The 26,203-nt window shown below is 42.7% G+C and overlaps 1 protein-coding gene across 6 annotated transcripts in view; it reads left to right on the top strand.

Annotated features, from left to right (window-relative positions):
• LOC101711798 (melanoma-associated antigen 8-like) overlaps positions 1-26,203 on the top strand; it is a 149,374-nt gene that overhangs the window by 101,251 nt on the left and 21,920 nt on the right. For 3 of the 6 annotated variants that reach the window (XM_087202048.1, XM_087202049.1, XM_087202047.1), the window contains exon 2: positions 274-316. The exons of 1 other annotated variant lie outside the window; for it this stretch is intronic. Coding sequence is in view for 2 of the 5 variants with exons in the window: in XM_087202045.1 (XP_087058171.1) it covers positions 274-316; positions 18,355-18,449; positions 19,127-19,229; positions 19,353-20,176 (1,065 nt within the window). In the remaining 3 variants the exon portion in view is untranslated. Of the gene's footprint in view, positions 1-273; positions 317-18,354; positions 18,450-19,126; positions 19,230-19,352; positions 20,783-26,203 lie in introns of those variants that run through there. 2 more of the 6 variants (XM_087202045.1, XM_087202046.1) reach the window with 2 other exon arrangements.

Below are 26,203 nucleotides of genomic sequence, written 5' to 3'. Positions count from 1 at the left end.
TGTGTCCCTGGGAGGAATCCTGCTTGGTCAGGGTGTATGATCTTCTTGATGATCTTCTGCATTCTGTTTGCCAGTATCTTATTAAGAATTTTTGCATCTATGTTCATTAGTGAGATTGGCCTATAGTTCTCTTTTTCAGTTGGTTCTTTCTCTGCTTTTGGGATCAAGGTGATGCTTGCTTCAAGGAATGAATTCAGGAATATTGCTTCCCTTTCAATTTCATTGAAGAGTTTAAACGGTAGTGGCAGTAATTCCTCTCTAAATGTCTTGCAGAATTCGGCAGTGAAGCCATCAGGACCTGGACTTTTCTTAGTTGGTAAGTTTTTAATTATGTCTTCAATTTCATTTATTGATATTGCATTGTTTAGAATTTTTAGGTCTTCTTCGTTCAACTGTGGTAATTCATATGTATCTAGGAATCTGTCCATTTCTTCTGTTTTGTCCATCTTATTGGCATATACGTTCTCAAAGTAGGTATTGATAATCCTCTGGATTTCTGCTGGGTCCATTGTAACTTCATCCTTTTCATTCCTAATTGCATGGATTTGAGCCTTTCCTTTTACTGATAGGGTTAGCTAAGGGTTTGTCAATTTGGTTTATTCTTTTGAAGAATCAACTCTTGGCTTCATTGATTTTTTGTGTCATTCTCTTAGTCTCCATTGCATTGATTTCGCTCTGACCTTTATAATTTCCTCCCTTGTATGAGCTTTGGGTTGGTCCTGCTCTTGTTTTTCTAGAAGCCTGAGGTTCAGCATCAGGTTGTTTAATTGGGCCCGCTATGTTTTCCTAATATGAGTATTCACTGCTATGAATTTCCCTAGTAAGACTGCTTTCATTGTGTTGCATAAATGCCAATATGTTGTATTATCATTGTCATTTAATTGTAGGAGCTGTCTGATTTCTTCTTTAATTTCCTCTGGGACCCATTGGTTATTCAGAAGTGTGTTGTTCGATTTCCACATGTTTATGAAATTTTTTGAGTTTCTTTTGCTATGGATCTCCAATTTCATCGCACTATGGTGTGATAATATACAGGGGATAACTTCAATTCCTTTGCACTTACTTAAACATGTTCTATGTGTGAGTATGTGTTCTATTTTGGAGAATGACCGTGTGCAGCTCAAAACAATCTGTATTCTAATTTTGTGGGGTGGAACATTCTGTAAACATCTGTTAAGTTCATTTCTTCAAGAGTGTGATTGAGTTCTAATATTTCATTGTTCATTTTTGTTCAGTTGATTTATCTATTTGTGACAGTGGCATATTGCAGTCCCCCACTACAATTGTATTAGTGCTTATTTAATTTTTCATGTCCATTAGTATTTTTTTATAGAGTTGGGCACACTAGTGTTTGGTGCATAGATATTTATGACTGTCATCTCTTCCTCTTGGATTGTTCCCTTTATAAGAATGTAGTGTCCTTCTTTGTCTCGCTTAGTCAGTGTTGGCTTGAAATCCATTTGATCTGCAAATAGGATAGCTACTCCTGCTTTTTTTCGGGTTCCTGTTGCATGTAGTATTTTTTTCCACCCTTTAACTTTTTTTTTTGTATTAAATTCTTTTATTGGTACATTGTAGGTATACAACACAATTACATTTCTCATTGGGAACTTGTACCTTTACATAATGCATCTTGGTTCTTATTTTTCCCCATTCCTAGCCCTCCCTTCATGCCCGCCACCCTTCCCTATTTACAAAGACTTTATTTCCAATTTTTCCATTTCTCATCATTTTTCCTTTCCCTTCTTTCCTTTCCCCTGCCCTTCCCTACCCCTTTGGACCTTTTCTTCCTATTTTACATTATCAATTATTCATTCTAATCATTGGTACATTTTAGGGATACAATATAATGACATTCATCATTGGAAATTTGCACCTTTACATAGTCTCTCTTGGTTCTTATTTTTCACCCTTGCCCAGCCCTCCCTTCAACCCCTCCAGTCCTCCCTATTTACAAAGATTTTGTTCTTATTTTTCCATTTTCTCATATTAATCCCATTCCCTTCTATCCTTTCCCCTAGCCCCCCCACTTCCTTCCCCTTTGCCCCTTTTCTTCCTATTTCACATGACCTATTATACATTTAGTCCTTATTTACACTTTCAGTTTCTCACACCAGAGAAACTATTCGGTATTCACACATGTGTGTCCTATTTATTTCACTTAAGAGTATTGCCTCAATGTGCATCCACTTAGCTATAAATGTCTCTAATTTCTCATTTTTTATGGCTGAGTAGTACTCCATTTTATAAAAAAACACATTTTCTTTATCCAGTCTCCAGTTGATGGGCCTTTGGGCTGTTTCCAAGTTTTAGCTATTACAAACTGTGCTGCTATGAACATGGGCGCACATATATCATTGTGGTACGATTCTTTAAATTCTTTGGGGAAGATCCCCAGCAGTGGAATAGCGGGGTCAAATGGGACTTCCAGTCCTAGTTCTTTGAGGTATCTCCATACTGATTTCAACAGTGGTTGCACCAGTCTACACTCCCACCAGCAGTGGAGCAGGGTTCCTCTTTCCCCACAGCCCCGCCAGCATTTGTTCTTGGTTGATTTCATGATAGCAGCCATTCTTTCTGGAGTGAAGTGGAATCTCAGCGTTGTTTTCATTTGCATCTCTCAAATGACCAGTGATGTAGAACATTTTTTCATGTATTTATTTGCTATTTCTACTTCTTTGTCTGAGAAATGTCTGTTCATTTCAGATGCCCATTTTTGGATTGGGTCTTTAAATTTGGGAGGTCTGATCTTTTTAAGTTCTTTATAGATTCGAGATAGTAGACCTTTGTCTGAGGAAGAGCAGGTGAAGATTTTTTCCCACATTGTGGGTTGCCTCTTCACACTGTTGGTGGTTTCTCTTGCTGTGCAGAAGCTTTTTAATAAGAAGAGATCCCATTTGTTGATGGTTTGTGCTAGTTCACGAGCAACTGAGGTTTTGTTCATAAAATCTTTTCCTACACTGATGTCTTCAAGGGTTCTACCTAACCTCTGTTCCAACTGGTTCAAAGTTTCTATTTTAATATTTAGATCTTTAACCCATTTTGATTTTAGTTTAGTGCATGGTGAGAGATATAGGTCTAGTTTTAATCTTTGGCAAGTTGAAGCCCAATTTTTCCAGCACCATTTATTAAAGAGGCTATCTTTCCTCCAGTGAGGGTGTTTGGCTCCTTTGTCAAAGATGACATGGCTGAGTGTGTCTGGCGTTGTTTCTGCATCTTCTAATCTGTTCCACTGGTCCTCAAGTCTGTTTCTTTGCCAGTACCATGCTGTTTTTATCACAGTAGCTTTGTAGTAGAGTTGCAGGTTGGGGATTGTGATACCCCCTGCCATGTCTCTGTTACCTAGAATTGCTTTTGCTATTCTGGGTCTCTTCTTGTTCCAAATGAAGTTTTGGATTGTTTTCTCTTGGTCTATGAAGTATGCTGTTGGGATCTCAATTGGAATTGTATTAAATCTATATAGCAGTTTTGGAAATATGGCCATTTTCACTATATTAATCCTTCCTACCCAGGGGCAGGGGATGTCTGTCCATTTTCTGATATCGTCTTCAATCTCTCTTTTCAGAGTGCCATAGTTTTCAGAGAAGAGGTCTTTGATTTCTTTCATTAGGATGATTCCTAGGTATTTCAGTTTTTTGGATGGTATTGTGAAAGGAATTATTTTCCCTATTTCTCTCTCAGTGAGTCTGTCATTGGTGTAGAGGAAAGCTATTGATTTTTGTGTGTTGACCTTGTAACCAGCTACTTGACTGAATTTGGTTATTAAGTCTAGAAGACTTTTGGTGGAGTTCTTGGGGTCTTCTATATAGAGTATCATGTCATCTGCAAATAATGACAATTTGACTTCTTCATTACCTACCTTTATTCCTTTTATTTCTTTCTCTTGTCTAATTGCTGTGGCTAATGTTTCCAGAACTATATTGAACAAGAGTGGTGATAGTGGACATCCTTCTCTTGTTTCTGATTTTAGTGTGAAGGATTTCAGTTTTTGACCATTTAGTATGATATTGGCTGTTGGTTTTTCATAGGTGGTTTCTATCAGTTTGAGTTAGAGACCATCTATTCCAATTTTTTGTAGGGTTTTTGTCATAAATGCATGTTGGATTTTGTCAAATGCTTTTTCTGCATCTATGGAGATAATCATATGTTTTTTGTCCTTGGCTCTATTGATATAGTGTATTACATTGATTGATTTTCATATATTGATCCATCCCTGCATCCCTGGGATGAATCCCACTTGATCAGGGTGTATGATCTTCTTGATGATCTTCCGCATTCTGTTTGTCAGTATCTTATTAAGGATTTTTGCATCTATGTTCATTAGTGAGATTAGCATATAGTTCTCTTTTTCAGTTGGGTCTTTCTCTGCTTTTGGGATCAAGGTGATGCTTGCTTCCAGGAATGAATTTGCAAGTATTGCTTCCCTTTCAATTTCATTGAAGAGTTTAAACAGTAGTTGCAGCAGTTCCTCTCTAAATGTCTTGTAGAATTCAGCAGTGAAGCTATCAGGGCCCAGGCTTTTCTTAGTTGATAAGTTTTTAATTACATTTTCAATTTCATTGGTTGATGTTGGGTTGTTCAGAATTTTTAGGTCTTCTTTGTTCAACTTTGGTAATTCATATGTATCTAGGAATCTGTTCATTTCTTCTGTGTTGTCCATCTTATTGGCGTATAGGTTCTGGAAGTAGGTATTGATGATCCTCTGGATTTCTGCTGGGTCTGTTGTAATTTCACCCTTTTCATTCCTAATTGGGTGGATCTGGGCCTTTTCTTTCCTTTTTCTGACAAGGTTGGCTAAAGTTTTGTCAATTTTGTTGATTCTTTCGAAGAACCAACTCTTGGCTTCATCGATTTTTTTGTATCATTCTCTTAGTCTCCATTGCATTGATTTCTCCTCTGATCTTTATAATTTCCTCCCTTGTATGAGCTTTGCAGTTGTCCTGCTCTTCTTTTTCTAGAAGCCTGAGGTTCAGCATCAGGTTGTTTAATTGGGCTTGTTCTGTTTTCCTAATATGCCTGTTCACTGTTATGAATTTCCCTCATAAGACTGATTTCATTGTGCCCCATAGATTCTGATATGTTGTATTGTCATTGTCATTTAATTGAAGTAACTGTCTGATTTCTTCTTTAATTTCCTCTGTGACCCATTGGTTATTCAGAAGTGTGTTGTTCGATTTCCACATGTATATGAAATTTTTTGAGTTTCTTTTGCTATGGATCTCCAATTTCATCGCACTATGGTGTGATAATATACAGGGGATAACTTCAATTCCTTTGCACTTACTTAAACATGTTCTATGTGTGAGTATGTGGTCTATTTTGGAGAATGACCCATGTGCAGCTGAGAAGAATGTGTATTCTGATTTTGTGGGGTGGAAGACTTTGTAAACATCTCTTAAGTTCATTTGTTCAAGAGTTCGATTGAGTTCTAGTATTTCATTACTTATTTTTAGTCTAGTTGATCTATGTATTTGTGACAGTGGGGTGTTGAGGTCCCCCACTACAATTGTATTAGTGCATATATGACTTTTCATGTCCGTTAGTATTTGTTTTATATAGTTGGTTGCAGTAGTGTTTGGTGCATAGATATTTATGATTGTCATGTTTTCCTGTTGTATTCTTCCCTTTACAAGGATGTAGTGTCCTTCTTCGTCTCTCTTAATCAGTGTTGGTTTGAAATCTACTTGATCTGGAAAGAGGATAGCTACTCCTCCTTTTTTTCGGGTTCCTGTCCCATGCAGTATTGTTTTCCACCCTTTAACTTTCAGTCTATGAGTTTCCTTTTGAATTAAGTGTGTTTCTTGTATGCAGCATATTGTTGGATTTTGCTTCTTGACCCATTCTGACAGTCTATTTCTTTTGATTGGTGAATTGAGACCATTAACGTTGATGGTTATAACTGAAACGTATTGACTTGTCATTGCCATGACTTTTTCTTTTTGTTGGGTTCTCCCCCTTTACATTTAATTTCTTGTCATGCCAGATGGGTTCATTCTGCTTTGCTTCCTGGGGTTGTGATCCTCAATGTCTGTTCCTAGGATATTGTGTAAAATTCTTTGGAGTGCTGGTTTGGTATTCACGAAGTTCCTAAGGTGCTCTTTGTCATGAAAGTATCTTATTTCTCCATCCATTTTGAAAGATAGTTTTGCAGGGCACATCAATCTGGGTTGGAGGCTGTTTTCTTTTAGGGCTTGGAATATGTCACTCCAAGCTCTTCTTGCCTTGATGGTTTGTATTGAGAAGTCTGCTGTGATTCTCATGGGCTTCCCTTTGTATGTGATTTGTTTCTTTTCTCTGACTGCTTGGAGAACTTTGTTCTTCTGTTGTGTTTCTGGAATCTTAACAATTATATGCCTATGTGTAGATTTTTTTTTGATCAAGGCTATTTGGAGTCCTATATGCCTCACTTATCTGTATGTCAAGCTCTTTTCCCCTGCTTGGGAAGTTTTCTGCCATTATTTCTGTGAAGAGATTTTTTATGTTATCTTCACTCTCTCCTGTTTCTTCATTGAGCCCAATCAGTCTTATGTTATTCTTCTTTGCATCATCTAGCAGCTGCTGGATTGATTTCTCATGTTCCCTTATAATTTCGAAGCAATTTTTCTTTTCCTGGTCACTAATTGCAATCTTATCTTCTATATCTGAAATTGTGTTCTCACATTGGCTCATTCTGCTGTGTAGACTTTCAGTGGAGTTTTTCGTGTCCTGGAAATCTATTTGCATCTGTTTTATGGATTCCATTAGTTTCTTATGTTGGGATTCCATCATGTTCCTGAGCTCCTCTCTAGATTTATTAATCATGTCTTGCACTAGGGGCACAATTTCTCCTGTTATCTGAGAAATTATTTCTGATTTCATTTTTTCTAGATCCCCTTTTGTTGCCAGTTCAGTGGGTCCAGATGGTTGAGTATCAGAGGGTTCCATCTCATTTCCCTTTGGGGTTGCTGTAGGTGATCTGGGAGTCTGGTTTTGAGACTTATTTACATGTTTTCTCATTTCAACTGGGGCGGGGGGCTGTTAGCGCCTGCAGGGATTACCTCCTCTGAGCTGGGTGAGGTGGGACAGGGGCCAGGAGCAGCGGTAGGGATGGTGACCCAAAAGCCCTTTCCTGTGGGCTGGGAGCAGCCGGAGGGATGGTGGCCGGGAAACCCCTTCCTCTGGACCAGGAGCCGTTGGGATGGTGGCTCAGAAGCCCCTCCCTCTGGGCCGGGAGAGGTGGGAGGGATGGTGGCCCAGAAGCCCCTTCCTCTGCGCCAGGAGCAGCGGGACAGAAGGTGGCCCAAAAGCCCTTTCCTCTGGTCTGGGAGCAGCAGGAGGCATGGTGACCAGGAAGCCCCTTCCTCTGGACGAGGAGCAGTGGGACGACGGCTTAGAAGCCCCTACCTCTGGACCAGGAACTGTGGGACTCAGTACCTTGGTCTGGTGGTCTGGTGTCCTCTGCGTCTTTGTAGTGTGGAATCAGGTGGCTGCATCGGGGTGATTCGGCGTCTTCCGTGTGACTCAGGACCCCGGTAGAGCGTGCACAGACCTGCCTGTCTGCAGCAGGCTGACTCGGCGTGTGTTCCATGGGACTGGGGACCTCAGTAGGGTGTGGGCAGACCCGCCTGTCTGCAGCGGGCTGATTCGGCACACTCCATGCAACTCAGGACCTTGGTAGGGCATGGGCAGACCTGCCCGTCTGCAGCGGGGTGATTAGGCGTCTCTCCACCCTTTAACTTTAAGTCTATGAGTTTCTTTTTGAAGTAAGTGTGTTTCTTGTATGCAGCATATTGTTGGATCTTAGTTCTTGACCCATTCTGCTAGTCTATTTCTTTTGATTGGCGAATTGAGACCATGAACATTGATGGTTATAACTGATACTTATTGACTTATCCTTGTCATGACTTTTTCTTTTTTTAAAATTCTCCTTCTTTGCTTTAATTCCTTGTCATGCCTGATGGATTCATTCTGCTGGGCTTACTGGGGTTGTGATCCTTGTTTTGTTTTTCTAGGATATTGTGTAAAATGTTTTGGAGTGCTGGTTTGGTATTCATGAAGTTCCTAAGGCAGTCTTTGTCATGAAGGTATCTTATTTCTCCATGAAATTTGAAAGATAGTTTTGCAGGGTACATCAATCTGGGTTGGAGGCTGTTTGCCTTTAGGGCTGAAATATGTCACTTCAAACTTTTCTTGCCTTGAGGGTTTGCATTGAGAAGTCTGCTGTGATTCTGATGGGCATTCCTTTTTATGTAATTTGTTTCTTTTCTCTGAGTGCTTATAGAATTTTGTTCTTCAGTTGGGTTTCTGGAATCTTAAGTATTATATGCCTATGTGTAGTTTTTTTTTTTTTTTTATCAAGGCTAGTTGGAGTCCTCTATGCCTCACTTATCTGTGTGTCAGGTTCTTTTCCCCTGCTTGGGAAGTTTTGTGCCTTCACTTCTGTGAACAGATTTTTAATGTTCTCTGCACTCTCTCCTGTTTCTTCTTTGACTCTGATCAGCCTTATGTTACTCTTGTTTGCATCATCTAGCAGCTGCTGGATTGATTTCTGGTGGTCCCTTACTATTTCAAAAAAATTTTTCTTTTCCTGGTCACTAATTGCAATCTTATCTTCTATATCTGAAATTCTGCCCTCACATTGGTTCATTCTGCTGTGTAAACTTTCAATGGAGTTTTTAATCACCTGGAAATCTGTTTGCATCTGTTTTATGGATTCCATTTGTTTCCTATGTTGGGATTCCATCATGTTCCTCAGCTCCTCTATTTTCTTATCTGTGGCCTCTCTAGATTTATTAATTATGCCTTGCACTATGAACACAGTCTCTGCTGTTATCTGAGAAATTATTTCTGATTTCATTTTTTCCAGATCCTCTTTTGTTGCCAGATCAGGGAGTCCAGGTGGTTGAATATCAGAGTGTTCCATCTCATTTCCCTTTAGGGTTGCTTTAGGTGATCTGGAAGTCTGATTTTGAAACTTCTTTACGTGTCTTCTCATTTCAGTGTGTGTGGGGTGCTGCCCCTGCAGCTTACCTCCTTGATGCTGGGCACGGTAGTACAGTGGCCCAGAAGTTTCCTTAGCTCTGGTGGCAGCTCTGCTCCTTGGTGCGCTGGGGGCCATCATTGTCTTTTTCTAGGATATTCTTGAAAATTTTTTAAAGTGCTGTTTTGGCCATGAATTTCTTATGGCACTCTTTGTCATGGAAAAACTTCATTTCTCCATCAATTTTGACAGATAGTTTTTCAGGGTATATCACTCTGGATTGGAAATTGTTTTCTCTTAGGGCTTGGAACTCTTCACTCTGAACTCTCCTGCCCTTTAAGATTTCTGTTGAGAAGGCTGCCATAATTCTAATGGGTTTACCTTTGTAAGAGATTTTTAAAAATTTTTCTCTACTAGCTATTTAGAGTCTGTCTTTGTGTTCAACCTCAGAGATTTTGACTATAATGTGTCCTGGAGAAAATTTCTCCTCACCATAGCTATTTGGAGTTCTATATACCTTGGTTATCTCTGTGTTAAATTCTTTCCCTATATTTAGAAAGTTTTCTGCTATTACTTTTGTTCACAAATTTTTATGCCATTTGTGCTATCTTTTGATTTTGCATAAATTCAAATTAATCTTCGATTAGTCTTCTTTGAGTGAACTAGCAACTGATGGATCATTTTTCCATGTTTTCTTGCTGTTTTTTTAAGGCATCTCTGCGTATATGATCACTTACATCATCCCTGTGTTCTATTTCCGATACTATGTCTTCACATTGTTCATTTCTGTTGCCCATATTTTCAGAATTTTTTTTGTCTCCTACATTTCTGTTTGGTAACTTTTCATGGACTCTCTTTATTTGCAAAAGTGGTCGTTCATGTTTTGTATCATTTTGTTTAGCTCAGTTAGTTTTTTAATTAGTGTCTTCTATAAGCTCACTGATTATTTTGTTTATTTAGTCTGTTATTTGTTTAGTTATATTATCTTTGAGCTCTCTGAACACCTTATTCATCTGGATTCTTTTTCTACTCCAGAAATCCTGAAGAATAGTTGTTCTGTAGCTCAGTCCTAAATAATTAACCCCTTCCCCAAATGGCTCTTTTTTAAGCCCTCTCAAATATGATGGGTGCTGTACTGGATTTATTCTCCAACTCTAGCCTGTCATGTAGAAGGCGTTGGTCATTTTCAGAGTAAAACCCCGTACTGTATTTGCAGTTCGTCATAATCATGGGCTTTCCTTGGGGCTAGCACTGTCATCCTGGTCCATTGTTTCTCCTGGGGTTGCTAAGGTTTAAATTCTATCAGCTGAGACAGGTCCTCTTCCCCAGGAGGCAGGGTTCCTTTCCAGAATGTTTTGTTCTTTTCTCTGGATTGTGCTCCATTTCTCCAGCTTCTATGTAGTTGCAAGCTTTCTGGTCAGCTCCCTCCCAATTGTAGGAAATCTAAATCTTGCTCGAGTTGTTTTTTTACAGGTGTCTTCAATCCAGGTCCAGAGAGGCTGTATTTTGCTGCAACTCTCTACTGTGCTGTATTCAATCCAATTTTTGTCTTATTTCTGTACTCCATTACTGTTTTAAAGAAACTATAGCAAAGATAGTCACATTCTGAGGTACTGGATGAAATCTGTCATATGAATATGGAGGTGAGGGAACAAAATTCAGTCCATAAAAATAACCAGTGGAACACAGGACATATCAAAAAACAAAGTAGAAAGTACTTTGGAATGTACAAAGCCAAAAATGTACATCATTAGGGCTTGGACTGCAGCTCTGTTGGTAAAGCTCTTGCCTAGAATATATGAGGCCCTGAGTATGATCCCTACCTCTGCAAAAAATAAAGGAAAAGAAACAAAAATCATATCACAAAATTTATGGGATGCAGAGAAAGCAACATTCAGAAATTTAGAGCTATGAAGCCTACATTTAAAAGAAAACGTGATCTCAAACAATAGCCTAGTCTTCAAGATTTAGGGATTACAACAAGAGCAAGCCAACCCAAAATGTGAATAAAGAAGGGTGGAATACTAAAGGTTAAACTGGAAAGAATGAAATAGAGAATAAAATGAATAGAGAAAATGACACAAGGAAACGTGTATTTTGAAAGGATCAGCAAAATTGAAACATCTTTAGCTAGACTTAAGCTAAGAGAGAGAAGCCCAATATTACCAAAATCCTTCTTAAAAGCTGTATGGTGTATGATAATAGATATCATATTCTGGAGAAGGCAAAATAATAGGCAGGAGAAAAGATCACTTACAGTTTTTTGTGGAAGGGGAAGGGAATAAAGGTTGACTGGGTGAAAGCAGGAAATTGATTTTCTATGATACTGTAATTGTGATTGCTTGAAATTATCCATTTCTCAAAACTCACTGCACTAGACAATGAGGTAATTGTAGGCTCTTTCAAACCCTGAAAAGTATGGTGTAAGGAGGAATGGTTTTAAAATCACTTTGTGTAAGCCACCAATGCAATTCCAAGTTGTGGCAAGGAGAATGCAGAATGTTTCTCAGCACTCCCGCCATACATGAACCTTGGGGGTTAGGGGCAGGCACACTGCAAGATGCTTCTTGGAAATTCATTGGGTCCTCTGGATTCTTCTTCTTCTTCTTCGTCGTCGTCGTCGTCGTCGTCGTCGTCGTCGTCGTCGTCGTCGTCGTCGTCTTCTTCTTCTTCTTCTTCTTCTTCTTCTTCTTCTTCTTCTTCTTCTTCTTCTTCTTCTTCGGCTTCGGCTTCCTCTTCCTCTTCCTCTTCTTCCTTTTCTTTTGTACCAGGGATCAAACTCAGGATCTTGCACTTGCCAGGAAGGCATGGCACTACTGAGCCCCATCCCCCACCCTCATTGAGTCTTCTGGAAGGACTCTCCCTCACAGAGTTTGGGTGCAGAGTGGTAGTCTTGGAGGTTGTCCTGGAGTGTGTCTTGGAGGTCACCCTCATGAACCATCCAGGTAAAAAGAGTTTCAGGGTATAAAGGAAACCACACCAATCAATATACACATGAATAACAAGACATAAAAGATCCAGAGATACTAAAACAGTTGAAGAAGATAATACTTTGGACTCAGCTGAAAAAAACACTTCTGATTGACTCATTTGTGGTAGACATTTTACTTGTAGGTGATACTGGATATAAACTCACACCAGTTGCTCCATGCAAAGAGTTTTCCTTGTGTCTCAGAAGAGACTTGAACTTTGACTTTTGAAAAATTCTGGAATTGTTAAGACTTTGGGGAAGGGGTCATCGTGATTCTGGTTTTCTGGGGGATAATTGTATTATGTTAGGTGGAATCATGAACTTGTTATTCTCTTTATTGTAAAATTAAATATGGTTTGAGGATATATGTTTGGGTTTGAAGTTTATAGGGGGTCAATTTTGACTGTTGATCCAGATATGTCAACTTCATTAGATTAAGGAATACCCAGCAGTTTAGTAAAGTATATTCTTAGGTGTGTCTGCATAGGTTATGGATACATGAACTTGAGTTCTGTATATGGTCCCTCGGCCCTTCTTCTCTGGTGCTGTTCCCCTGCTCTGATTCCTGGCCCCCTTGAACTGAGCAGTTTTGTTCTTCCAATTCCTTCCCCTATAATGATCTTACTGTGGACCCTACCATTTGCTTCTTTAAGTTGTGGGTGTCATGCCCTGTGTCCAGGAATGGGAAAGCTGACTATTACAGCAGCACTACTGGACTCAGACAGGAGCACGGAACATTTGTCAAAACTCATACAAATTTACAGAACTAAGTGTGGACATTAGTGTATGGAAATTTAAGTAACATTTAATAAATGGGTTACCCCACCATAGTGTAGACTGTCTCCAATAAGAAAAAATCCTAAGTGTATTACAAGTGTATTCACATTGTCAGTGAGACAAGTAGGGGGAAATTACTGACCTATATACTGTTGGAAATGGGTAGAGACAGTGGTACTAAAGGTCAGTGAAACTGTAAACATTGTAATATAATTGATAAAGATGCTTCCCATGGGGGTACAGGGGTAGCTGCAGCAAATCCAAATCTGCTATTCCTCTATACTGGAACTGCACCATTAATTAAATGGAGAGTAGATGGCAGGCAGGGTCCAGGGTTCTCACTGATGGACTGGGAGGCCATGAACAATCCAGAGGAGGGGCCAGAATGATCTTTGTGGAACTGGTGTACAATTGCAGACATCAGTATAAAGTCACATTCAATTTAATATCCAAACAAGTTTACATAGTAAATATTTATAGATATGTGTAGATATATTTCATTGTGCAGTCAGCAGAGGAGACCAATAACTGACATCATTTCAGTAGCAGTGACACCCAGATACATCTTTATTGAACCATTATCAATAGAAGAAATCAAATTTCTCTGTAGAAATGGCTGAATTTAGGAATGGGGAAGAGTTTACACATAACGAACCTATAACAACACATGGCCCTGTAAGCTAGGCAAAAAAGAATATAAGACACAATAGTGTGGCATTGAACAAAATCCAGAGTATGGAAAACAGAAAATGGTACGTGCCTTTTTCTTTTCAACAACTAAAAGTAATTGCAAGGAGAAAAGATCAGGGCAAGAAATGTATAGATTAAGAAATATTTAAGAGTCATAGCAAAAATTACTCTATATGAATCATATTTGGATATACGTTCAAGGAAGCTACTGAAAAAAGTATATGTCTAACAGAAAAGTATTTACCATATTTTATATTTGATGATCAGTTATATACTTTTTAGAAATTATAACTATTGTAACTTTTAAAAAACGCTTATCTTTTTTTGTTTGTTTGTTTTTTGTTTTTTTGGTTTTTATACCGGGGATCGAACTCTGGACCTTGTGCTTGCGCAGCAGGCAGTGAAACCACTGAGCTAAATTGTCAGCCCCAAAAAAGCTTATCTTTTAGAAAAGTATATTGAAATATTGAGAGATGAAATATTGGGATGCTTTTGACTTACTCTACATTTTTCCAGTAGTTTCAATATAGGTAGGTGGAAGGACTCACTGGAACCAGATTTGCCATGTATTCAAGTTTGCTGTTGCTGAATGTCAGGTGTAGTGAGTTCACAATAATATCCTCTCTACTATGTTTCAGGTTTTCTGTAATAAAAAACTTCCATGACAGATATTGTCCATTATACATAAAATCCTAAAGGACACTGATCACTTTATAGCAATAAAATTAATAAATGGCCAAACTGGTCTAAATAGACAGAGAAAACATTTATTCCACTGCAGGAAGTGAAACTGTACTCCAAGCTCAGGCCACCCACAGATGTTCCAGGACAAGGTTGTTTTGGAGACCAGTTCCACAAGTGCTCAGGGAAACTTCTCACCATCAGATGTCTGACCATCCACAGCCTGCAGAAATATTGCTTGCTCAACTCATGCTTCCAGGCCAGCTCTCCTGGGTTCATAACCACATGAGCACGCTCCAGGGTAAAAACACTCGAGGCAAACTCCCTCTTATAGCAGTGAACATCCTACATAAATAAGTAGCATATTTAATATAATGAAACATTTATTTAACTAGTATAAAAAGCAAACTTCCATTTCTTTTTTTTACTTCTATTTCTTAAAACCAACATCAAACATACTCAAATGGGACTGTTAGAAGAATTATGGTTAAAGTCAGGAACAAGACATAGATATATATCACGTGTACATTTCAAAACAGCACTGAGACACAAAAGTCAGGCTACAGAAACAAAAATAATGAGAGGTGATATTATTGGGGAAAAAACTTACAGTGACAATATCATCATGTATCTTGAAAATTCCAAGGAACAGGAATGGAATATTTAAGTGACTGACACTTCAGAACTAAGTGGGCACTTGGTTACCAATACAGAAAGCTCTGTAATGCCAAAGCACTGACTAGAGCAATTAATAGACAATGTGCCTTTTATAAGAGTAATTAAATCCTAGAAATATCTAGGAAGACTAGATAAGGTCTTTATAGAGGCACCTATAAAACTACTGACAGATTCAGGGAAAAAAGTGAAATAAATAGAGCAGTGTGCATATTCATTGATGGGAAACAGAGTAACATAAAACTCAATTTTCCTTAAATTCCTTGTAAGTCAGGGCCTTACCTGTAGCTGCCAAAAGGACAAACAAATGTGGGCTACTCCTTTGTGCTTTCTGACAACCCCAGAGACCAACAGAAAAGAGTGAGAGAAGCCTAGCAAACACACATAGGCAACTAAATGTCTGTGAACAACATTTTCCGAGGAAGCCCTGAGGAAGACTGAAGACTGTCTAACTGGCACTTGTAGCTGGAGTGGGGAGGGGAGTGGGTGGGGGCTGAGGCCTGCATAGGTGAGCTGTGACAGCATGAGTTGGAAGAAAGTTGAAAATCTCCTGGCTCTGCAACACTGCACGGCCTGGCAGCTCCTCATGCCGGAGATGCCAATGGCCTGGGAGAAACAGGAGGACAGCAGGAGAAAGGAGACAGCATGGCTGAGACTGAGCTAATAACCACCTGAACCCTCCCTAGTGGTTGAGGACTGGCTTTCAAAACAGTCGCTACTTTAATAGAATAAAAAGAATGTAGTAGAAATATAACAGCAAGTTTAAAAGTGAATCATGTGTATTACAAAAATCTTTACTCAAATAAGTGTATGTAGTCTACATATATATGTGAAAATGCATTTGTATAAATACACATATAAAATACATATCCACTCTGAATATATGAACTTATCCACACATATAAATAGGTAATTATACTTTTTATACACTTAAGCCTGGTCTCTGCCCTCAACCTTTGAGACCCCAGGCGGTGCTGTCAGTCTGACCACCCCGTCCCTCTGATGCTTGCTACCATGGGGACTGTAGATCAAGGAAAGCTGACTGAGGTGGAGAGGACCAGGGTCCAGGCTCTGCTGGGAACCACTGTTATGGCTTCTAGGGAGGGCAGAGGGACCTACAGAATCTCCTTCCACTCCTGTTGTCAGGGACATGTCACCGGCTGTGACCTCCGCCACTCCTCATGGGGTCAGAGCAATGGGAGGGCCTTGTTCTGAGTTCCGGGCTTCAGAGAGGGACTGGGTTGTGTTAGCTCAACTTGAGACTTGAAGGTCGACTGAAGATGTATACTCCATAGACAGCCTCTCCGAACCATCCAGATCTGACTCTTGTCAGCCCTGCACTCCGGGGAAGGATTTTCATATGAGTGTTCTTTCTAGCTCCGGGGAACCCAGGATTTCAAGTCTGGGTCTAGGGGGACAGACTCAGGTCCACAGCGGATAAAGGTCTGGGCTCTGCCAGGAACCAAGGTGAAGACCCCTAGGGAGGAGGTAGGGAACCTGGAGAATCCCGTTCAGCTCCTGCGGTCAGAGCTCGAAGACCTTGGGCATGTTTCTGGATGTGACATCCACTGACTGCTGCTTCATCGAGTAAGAGTGATGTGAGGTCTCTTTTCCCAGTTTCCCCCATCAGGTGAGGGGATCAGAGAAAGCCAGGCTCAGTTAGGTCAAATTGAGGAGCTGTGGGAGAGTGTGGAAGCTCCACTCTAGAGAGACAGGCTACAAACAATCCAGGGCTGCCTTGTACCCTAGGAAAGAATTCTCAGGAGGGCCCCTTATGATATCAGGAGACCCTGAGTGCAGAGTCGGAGCCTTGTTCTGAGGGCTGGAATGCAGAGAGGAGGTGAGTCAGATAGGTCAGGGTGAGGGTGGAGGGAGGGCTCCAAGTAATCCAGATCTGTCTCTGTTGTCTGCCCTGCACCACACAGGGCCGATTTATAGGAATGAGGCTCCTCCTCCATACTTGCCTCAGAAGACCATGGGTGTGAGAGCCTTCTTCTGAGGTCTCTGCTTCAGGTGAATGGAGCTGCGAGAACCTCGAATCAATTAAGTAGAGAAGCTATGAGGGAACTGAGGATGCCCTGCCCAATGGGCGGGTCCCCAAATAACCCAGCCCGTACTCTCTTGTCAGCCCAGAAGCCCAGGGATTCCTCTTCAGGAGAGCCTACACCCAGGAAGAACTTTCTGCCTTAGGGGTCCCTGAGTTTCAGAAGACTGGTCTGAGGGGAACAGATGGGAGACCCTGGCTCTGGTAGAGACAAAGTGAGGTCTGAGGAGAGACAGAGCGGCCCTGAGAGGATCCCGTTTAGCACCTCTTGTCAGCCATGTGAAAGTATATGTGTGACATCCTCTGACTTTAACCTGTGGAGTCAAAGAGGGGTGATGGCCATGTTCTGAGGACTGACCTTTAGGTGAAGGGAGCAGAGAGAACCTGGTTCCCAGTCCAGATGGGGTCCCTAGGGAGGTAAGGAAGCCCCAGCTCAGAGAGAGGCTCTCTGAACAATCCAGATCCATCTCTGTTGTCAGCCCTGAACCACACAGGGCCAGGCTGTCAGAATGCGTCCCCTCCCCACTTGGGCCTCAGGGGACCTGGAAGTCAGAGCCTTGGTGTGACAGGAAATACTCAGGCAAACAGGGATGGGGGTTCAGCCTGCCAGGAGCCAAGGTCATGACCCATGAGAGGGAAACAGGGCACCCAAACCACTCCAATAAAGGAACCCTTTGGAGGACATCTCTTCCCTAGTTAGCAGCCCTACCAAGCATTGGGCATGGTGCCTGGATGTGTGGTCGTCCAATTCCACAGGTGAGGCTCTGAGAATGGTGACAACCTTGGTCACAAAGGAGGGGGCTTTAGACTCCAGAACAGGGAGCACCATACAGGAGCCTGCCCCTGCTCTAGTCCAGGGAATCCCCGTGCAGTGACCAGGCAGGGGATTCCTGATCCTGCACCCAGGTCTGAGGGAGCTTAAGAATTTGGTGGAAGGAGTGTGGCCTCAGAAAAGGGAAGAGCCCAGACTGTCTCAGTCAAGGTGAGAACTGAGGTAGGACTGAAGGGCCCAAGACCCATAATACATGAGACCTAGCTGGCCTGTGCTTTGAAACTGAGCTGTATCCTGCATTCTGACCTGGAATTTGAGGGAGGACTCAGGTCCACAGAGGGGTGGGCTCCTTCCAGGACTCAGGGGGCGGGGACTATACTCTGAACCAAAGGGCAACCTGGTTCAGCCCTTGGAGGTGCAGTGCACAGTTTCCCCTGATTTTTGTTGTCTCAGAGCAGTTTGTCTTGGTTAGCGGAGTTTAATTCCAGGTATACAGATCACAGACGGAGGAAATCTGCCACTACTGGCAGGCCAGGATGGCCCCAAGCAGGACAATGAGGAACAGGCGCCCTACCTCCTGCTTCCACCTCTGGAATCAAATAGAGGTAGTGGCCTTGGATTACAAGATGTATGTGCCAGTCAGCAGAGGGGTAATGTGAATCCTTGGGCAAGCTCTAGACAAAGGATGGACCCTGAAACCTGGTCCTTCTGTCCAAAGCCTGGGGAAACCCCATGCAGGGGTTTTCAGCAATGCTACATCCTCACTTCTTTCTCCCTGGTCTCAGGGAGGTCCGCATTGGTGTTTGGTGTGTCACCAGGTCAGCAGAGGAGCCACACCTGGTCAGCAGAGAGAGGAGGCCAGGATCTGCCAGGAATCAAGGTGAGGAACTTTGGTAAGGACTGAAGGTATGAAGATACTCCACCCCCCAAAAAAGATGGAACTTCTCAGAGCTCCACTGTTATCAGCCTAGGAGACCGCAGGCATCCCAGGCCCTTCCAGGAGTCTAGGTGTGAGCCCAGGGAACCTCTTATCTGAAAATAGAGAACACCAGCCTCAACTTATCTCTTCTGTCACTTATGGGAAGACCCAGGAAGCACAGAGGGACTGGCTTCCCCGTGTTTGTGGTCTGAGCCTCAGGGCTCTCCATGCCTTTTACAGGGCCTCCAGGAACCAGGCAGTGAGGATCTTGATATAAGGCAGTGTCCTCAGGTCCCACTGCAGAGGAGGCCCAGGCAGTGTCTGGAGTCAAGGTGAAGTGGATGCCATGAATGAGTACCAATGGCCCCACCCTCCTGGATTAGAGGGGAACCTGTAGTACCTGGCTTCATCCACCCTACTGTCTTCCCTAGAGCCTTGTTCTGTGTAGACCAGCTGCACTCCAAGAAGCCATATCATTTTCTGTACCAGGTTCTCTGGGGACAGGATCTCCAGCAGGGCAGGAGCCTGTGAGGTCCGAGAGCACCAACCAGAAAGGAGAACTGTAATTATCATTTGTGAGATCTGCCAAAAGTGCTATTCTCAGCTAAGGCTGCTCACAACCTCTCTCTCTTCCCCAGGCCTCTGAGTCCCCATCACCAAGCTCCTGCCCGCTGTCCATTACCAGAGTCATCATGTCTGGATCTCCAAAGCACCAGCTTCAGGAAGACTCTCAGGACCAAAGTGAGATGCAGGGCCTGGTCGGTGGGCAGGTTCCCCATGCTGCGTAGCAGGAGGCTGCCTCTTTCACTCCCTCTCATTGCCTTTCCTCCTCATCCTCTTCTTCCTTCTCTTGTCTGATCCTAGGCACCATAGAGGAGGTTTCTGCTGCTGGAACGCTGGGTCCCGAGGGAGGCTCCTCTCCACCCAATGCCACGGCTGCCACCCCATCAAGCCAATCCCATGGGGACTCCAGCAGTGAACAAGGGGAGGGTTCATCCCAGACCCTGCCAGACACTATGTCCTTGATTACTGATGCCATAGATGGTAAGGTGGCTGAATTGGTGGAGTTCCTGGCCCTCAAATATCTAATGAAGGAGCCGACCACAAAGGGAGAAATGTTGGAAATTGTCACCAAAAATTATCAGGAGCACTTCCCTGTGATCTTCAGGGAAGTCTCTGAGTGCATGCAGCTAGTCTTTGGCATTGAGGTGAAGGAAGTGGACCCTCACAGCCAGTCCTATGTCCTTGTCCCTGCCCTGGGCCTCACCTATGATGGGATGGTGGATGAGGACCAGAGCATGCCCAAGACCAGTCTCCTGATAATCGTCCTGGGTGTCATCTTCCTTCAGGGCAACAGTGCCAGTGAGGAGGTCATCTGGGAAGTGCTGAATGGGATCGGGGTGTATGCTGGGAGGGAGCACTTCATCTATGGGGAACCCAGGAAATTCATCACCGAGGATTTGGTACAGGAAGGGTACCTGGAGTATCAGCAGGTGCCCAATAGCGATCCTGCTTGCTATGAGTTCCTGTGGGGTCCAAGGGCCCACGCTGAAACCAGCAAGAAGAAAGTTGTAGAATTTTTGGCCAAAGTCAATGATACCACCCCCAATGCCTTTCCGATCTGTTATGGGGACGTTCTGGGAGATGAAGAAGATAGGGCCCAAGGTCCAGGGCCAGTGGAGGGGTGATGCCTTGGGTCAGGACCAAGGACAGGGCACCTGCCAGTGCCACATCCAGCAGGTTCTCCAGTGTGAAGTGAATTCTGAGGCAGCTTCTTCACTGTGTCTGAAAAGAGCAGTCACTCTTCTAAGTAGTGCAGAGAAAGACTAGGGGCTGTATAAACTCATCATATAACATCTTTGCGTTCTATGTGGGTGCCTTGGAGATTTTTTTGCTTTTTGAAATTGTTTCCAAAAGTTGTTCCTTGTAATAGAAGGTATAATTAACTTCCCTTTCTAAATGTTTAAGGGCAGTGGTGACAAACATATTGCTTCTTAAACATTTTAAGAGTTTTGCTGTTTTGTAAAAGTGTAAAATCTTCCATTCTATTTTGTGATCTGGAGGCAGATTAACACAGCATTGAAATACAAGTTTCTTGGAGATATAAAGAAGTTATCCATGAAATAGGTGGAGTCATTAAAGACAGAAAAATGTTAAAGACACTTAATTCTTCCTTTCCTTTACCCTTTTAGTGTGTTGTTCTGTAAAATTTTTAAAAATGCCTGTATATGCTTGAGTCATTCAAAATTATTGGAGACATTTATTCTTAATAAAGAACCCCATTTGCTCACTGATGCATTGACGGAAACCTTCATTGAAAAGTGCTCTTTGGAAGCCCAGTGTTAGTGGTGGAGATGTGAGTAAACTAGGCTGAGCAGGACCTGCTCTTCCCCACAGGATGGTGGGGTCTGGGGCAGCAGCCATGTCAGGAAATGGAGCAACGTCCTCCAGGACCTGGAGAACAAGTGAAAGAGCAGTGAGGATGGGGCCCAGCAGAGAGCAGCCCGGGGGAATGTGGAGCGCTGGCCATTTGGAGATTGCAGAGAATGCTGTCCCCTCTGTGAGAGTCCATTTCAATGCAGCTGGTTAGTGGCTGGAGCCAGACTACCCAGTTGAAATATTGTGAGGCTGAAAATGGAAAACTGCTTTGAGGGATTTTATTTTCACTCAAGGGGAGAGGAATGTTCACTTGAGTCAGACATGGGACATGTCCTGAGATCTTGTCCCAGTACAGCTGGATACAACACAGGTCTAGGTGATTTATACCCATTATCTGCAATAATTTCCAGGGAAATGGGATACTTCTTTAAAGTTGTGCCCAGAAAGATCTAGGCTGACACTTGTTCCTGGCCTGAGAAAGCCAGAGGGAAGTGCATTGGAGAATTATACTTAGGTCACTTTCTGTGTCATTGGCACAATTCTAAGCAAAAGCTAGATTTGGGTGGTGATGAAATGAATGCAAACAATAGTGAAATGGATGCACATTGAGGCGATACTCTTAAGTGAAAAACATAGGACACACATTGTAAATACCAAATAGTTTCTCTGGTGTGAGAAACTGAAAATGCAAATAAAGATCAAAATGTATAAGAGATAATGTGAAATAGGAAGAAAAGGGGCAAAGGGAGGGGGAAAGGGAAGTGAGAGGGGTAGGGGAAAGGAAAGAAGGGAATGGAATTACTATGAGAAAATGGAAAAATTGAAACAAAGTCTTTGTAAATAGGGAGGGATGGAGGGGTTGAAAGGAGGGCAGGGGAATGGGGAAAAATAAGAACCAAGAGAGATTATGTAAAGGTGCAAGATCCCAATGATGAATGTCAATCATATTGTATACCTAAAATGTACCAATAAACAGAGAATAAAAAAAGAAAACGAAAAAAAGAATGGTTCGAGTAGATAATCAACTGAGAGGGAGAGAAGGAGCTGGTCCTTCACTCACATTCTAGAAGTTTGAGCTGTATCCACCAAGGAAGACTGTTCTGTGCATAGCTTTTGTGACATGTCCTCTAAGAGGGTGGATTTACAGAACTTTATTTACAAAATATATGTTCACTGATTCACTCTTCCTTGCCGTGCAGAGCTGCATAGTCTCCGATATGTCCTGGAGAGCAGTGACAATAATGACAACATCCCTGAGTGCTAGGGTTGGACACAATCCTGTTAGAAACAGCAACCACCTGCCGTTCAGTGTGGTCACAGCTCCAGCCAGGCACTGGGCTGGGTGCTTTCCACGCGGTGCACACCTTCCTGTAGTCCTACTGGATGGGCCTGGTCAGACTCGCTTCACAGATGAAGAGTCCCGGTCTCCCAGGACTAGGACTTTCCCAGGTGACTGGCTGGTAAGGGACAGGGCTGGGTGTGTCCCCCTGTGAATAGATCTGGAGCTATACTAGTTTGCAGTCTCATAAAAATCACAGATGATTTTAAATTCTGAAATGTCAACAGGCCATTTTCCCTCTTAATTTGAGGAGAAAAATATTCTGTAAGAATATCCAGGGTCCAGGAAAGGAAAGCATACAGGATACCCTCATCAAGAGAGGGCCTTTGGGAGGATTTGGGGAAGAGCAGTGGCCAGTGTTCATGAGAGACACCTGTATTGATTAGTTTCCCACTGCAGGTACACAATACCCGACACTCACAAGTGAAGGATTTGAGGTTTAATTTGCCTTACAATTTCAGAGAATTCATGCTATGTTTGGTTGGCTCCAAGGAAGAAATGGCATGGCAGCAAAGCACGGTGGAGGAAAGCTGCTGACCTCCATGACAGGAAGGAGAGAGAGAGATAAAAGAGAAGCAAGGGAGGGAGATATACCCTTGGTTATGGTTTGGGTCTGGATGACCCCCCAAAGCCTCATGTGCTCATAGGCTGGATCTAGAGTGTGTGAAGCTGGAATTGATTCATGATGCAAAGCTAGGCTCAAGGGCAGTAGGATTAAGGGTGTGAGTGCTAATAAGATAAAAGGGCAGAAATACACTGTTAAATCCTGTTGTTACCCTTGCTGTTTTGTGCACACCATGTTGTTTCTCCTGTGCGATGTTTGTTTGCCATCCCAGCCACAGAGCCAGCCGAGTATGGACTGAAACCTCTATGAACTGTAAGCCAAATAAACCCCTTCTCCTCCAACTTTGGATGTCAAGTATTTTGTCTCAGCAGTGAAAGAAAAGTAACCAACACACCCTCCAAAGACAAGTCCTTCTCCTAACAGCTCATTTAGGTATAAACTGATCAATGTGTCAACTTACTGGTGAGCAATGCACTTCCATGGTCCGAAGACCTTCCAAAAGCCCCACTTCTGAGCACATGAGACTTTGGGAGACATTCCAGACCTGAACCATAACGAGACCACCTGGAAATCAGTTCGGAGAGCCCCAGCCAGCTGTCACTCAGGGCTCTCCATACAGACTTAGCACGGAGGGAGGGGGCTGAGGGAGAGTGGAGGAGTGGACCAGGGAGGACATGAATAGGACTGGGACATCCGGGACTCACCACCACCAGCCGGAAGTGGCAGTGAGGTCTGGGCAGACCCCCTGTTGGGAGAATGGACCAGGGCACACCAGACACCCCACCCTCTGTGCGGGTCCCCTGACTCTGTCAGCAAGAGCCAAGCTGGCCCCCTCTGTCAGCTGGGTAAGCAGCAGCATCTCTCGACCTCTCTAGTGTCCCAGAGCCCCCGGGCCCTGACCAGACCTGGGAGACGCCCTGACGCCCTCTGGAGACGGGTGCTCTGTCCCCTCTGAGCTCCACTGTGAGAGGGAGTGGGCTGGAGACTGATGGCTGAGACAGGCCAGGAACACCACGGAGCAGTGGACGGGGTGCTGGGCCGCATGGAGGGGGCCAGAGGAGGGAAAATGCCGGGGACCAATGGCCTCGGCCTCTGCAGATGAAGGGCCGGCTGTGGACTCGGCTTGAGACATGGCCCAGATGGTGTTCCTGCCTCAGCCGGCCTTGAGGTTTCTGAGTTCTTGGTATATGAGGGAGTGGGTGTCAGGGGGTGATTGCAGCCCTACATTGCTTATAGATATTGTCAGGAATGGAAAGTGGCTCAAAGTGTGGACATTTGCATGGGCATGGCACTACATCATGGCACATACTTCTTGTTAAACTGGTGGGGATGAGTCAGGTGCAGTGCAGGAAGTGTCCCCACCTCCAGTGATAGTTTCTCAGGGGAATTCTGAGAGTGAGTTCAGGAAAGGGAACTGGGAGTATCTTTCTGGGGGCAGAAGACCCACATGGGAATATGCTCTACATTTTGAATTGCAATATGGAGCCCTCTGGTGACCTTCCAAACACACCCATGCCCTAATCCCTGGGACCTGTGAATGTGACATCATATTAAAAAAGGAAAGTTGCAGATAAGATTAAGCATAGTGACATATGGAGATTTTTCTGTCCTGTGTGAGTGAGCCTTAGATGTAATCATAACAATCCTCAATGAATGAAATGGAGAGAGATTTCAAACAGACACAGAAATGAAAGGCACTGTGACCCCCAAAACAAAGATTGGGGTGATGAAGTCAGGAGCCCAGGAATGCTGGTAGCTCTAGAAGCTGGAAAGAAACAGCCCTGCTAATGAGTTTTTGTTTCTGTTTAGATTTTTGGTGATGGCTGTGGAGGCCAGGGCTTCACGTATGCTAAGCAAGGGCTCTACCACTGAGCTCCATCCCCAGCCCTAGTGCTGCCTGTTTTATCACTGTAAGACCCATTTGGAATTTTGACATCTAGAATTTTTAGAAAATAAATTTGCAGTGTTTTAATGTGCTAGAGAAGAAAGAATCCTGGCACACTCTTGGTGGAAACATAAATTAGTACAGGCATTATGGAAAATGGTATGCAGGTCCCTAAAAAAACACATAGAACTTCTATATCATTCAGTAATCTCTCTTCTGGTCATAAAGCCAGAAGAAATGGAATGAGTACACTGAAATAGCATCTGCACTTCCATGCTCATTGCACCATTCACTGTAGCCAAGATATGGAATCACACTAATTGTCCTTGAAATGATGAATACATACAGAAAATGTGACAGATACACAGCATGGAAAACTATTCACTCATAAAAACAAAATCTTGTCATTTGCAACAGCATGGCTGAAACCAACATTATGGTAAGTGAAATGATCCAGGCACAGAAAGGCAAGTACTACGTGGTTTCACTCATATGTGGAATTGAAGAAGGTTAACCAAACAGAAGTTGAGAGTGTGATGGTGGATGCCAGAGCCTGGCGACAGTTGAGGGAGAGAGAGCTGGGGCGAAGTCAATCCACAGGTGCCAAGCTACATAGGAGAAAGGAACTCTGGTGTTCTATTACATGATAGGGTGGCTACAGATAATTTTGTTTATAAAATGAAAGCTTGAAAGATTTTGTAAAGGCTTTTACCATAAAAATAATAAATATTTGAGGAAATAGACATGATTACTCTGGTTTAAACATTATACAATGTATAGATATAGTGTAACAATACATGGCACTACATAAACAGGTACAATTTTTTATGTGTCACTTAAAAATTTTACAAAATGTGTGTTTTATCCCAGAACAATTTCAATCATTCATTACAGTGACAATGGGAAACTAATACAATCTATCAAAAGTGTGGTCTCAGTTTCTTTTAATAGCTAAGGAAACATGATTCCTATACAAATTCCTTATTCAACAGAGAACAGAATAATTTTGGTCTGGATGCACAGTGTCCCCTCAAGAGTGCTGGTTAAATGTCTGAAGCTGGCTGTGGTGAATTATTCAGGAGACCGAGGCAGGAAGCTCACTGAGATAAGGGGTACAGGGAAACACAGTAATATCCCATCTCATAAAAAGTGCACATAAATTGCTTTTCTGTGTGGGCTCCACTAGTCACTCTGCTAGGACCTCAGCTAGAAAAAGAAAAAGAAAATGTGGCAATATCAGTTGGAAGTAGGAAGAGACAGACACATGAAACCCTAATGTGTATCTCCATTTCTTCTCTGATAACTTTTCATCTATTATTAGCACATATTGTACTCCTACATCTTATGGCCTTCACCATGCATTGTTATTACTTTCACTGTAAACAATTGCCATTTAAACCCATTGACACCCTAAAAAAGATCATCTTTATACTTACATATATAGTTGCAATTTCATTGCCTTGTCTAGATCCAGATTTCTATCTGGTGCCATGCTCTGTCTGCTGGGGGACTGCTTTAATATTTGGTTTAATACACATCTGTTGGGA

This window comes from Heterocephalus glaber, unplaced genomic scaffold (assembly GCF_053883595.1).
Source record: "Heterocephalus glaber isolate CG9 unplaced genomic scaffold, H.glaber_assembly_v1.0 deba00001762, whole genome shotgun sequence".
NCBI classification, from domain to species: Eukaryota; Metazoa; Chordata; class Mammalia; order Rodentia; family Bathyergidae; genus Heterocephalus; species Heterocephalus glaber.
This window is presented reverse-complemented; position numbering and strand designations above follow the sequence as displayed.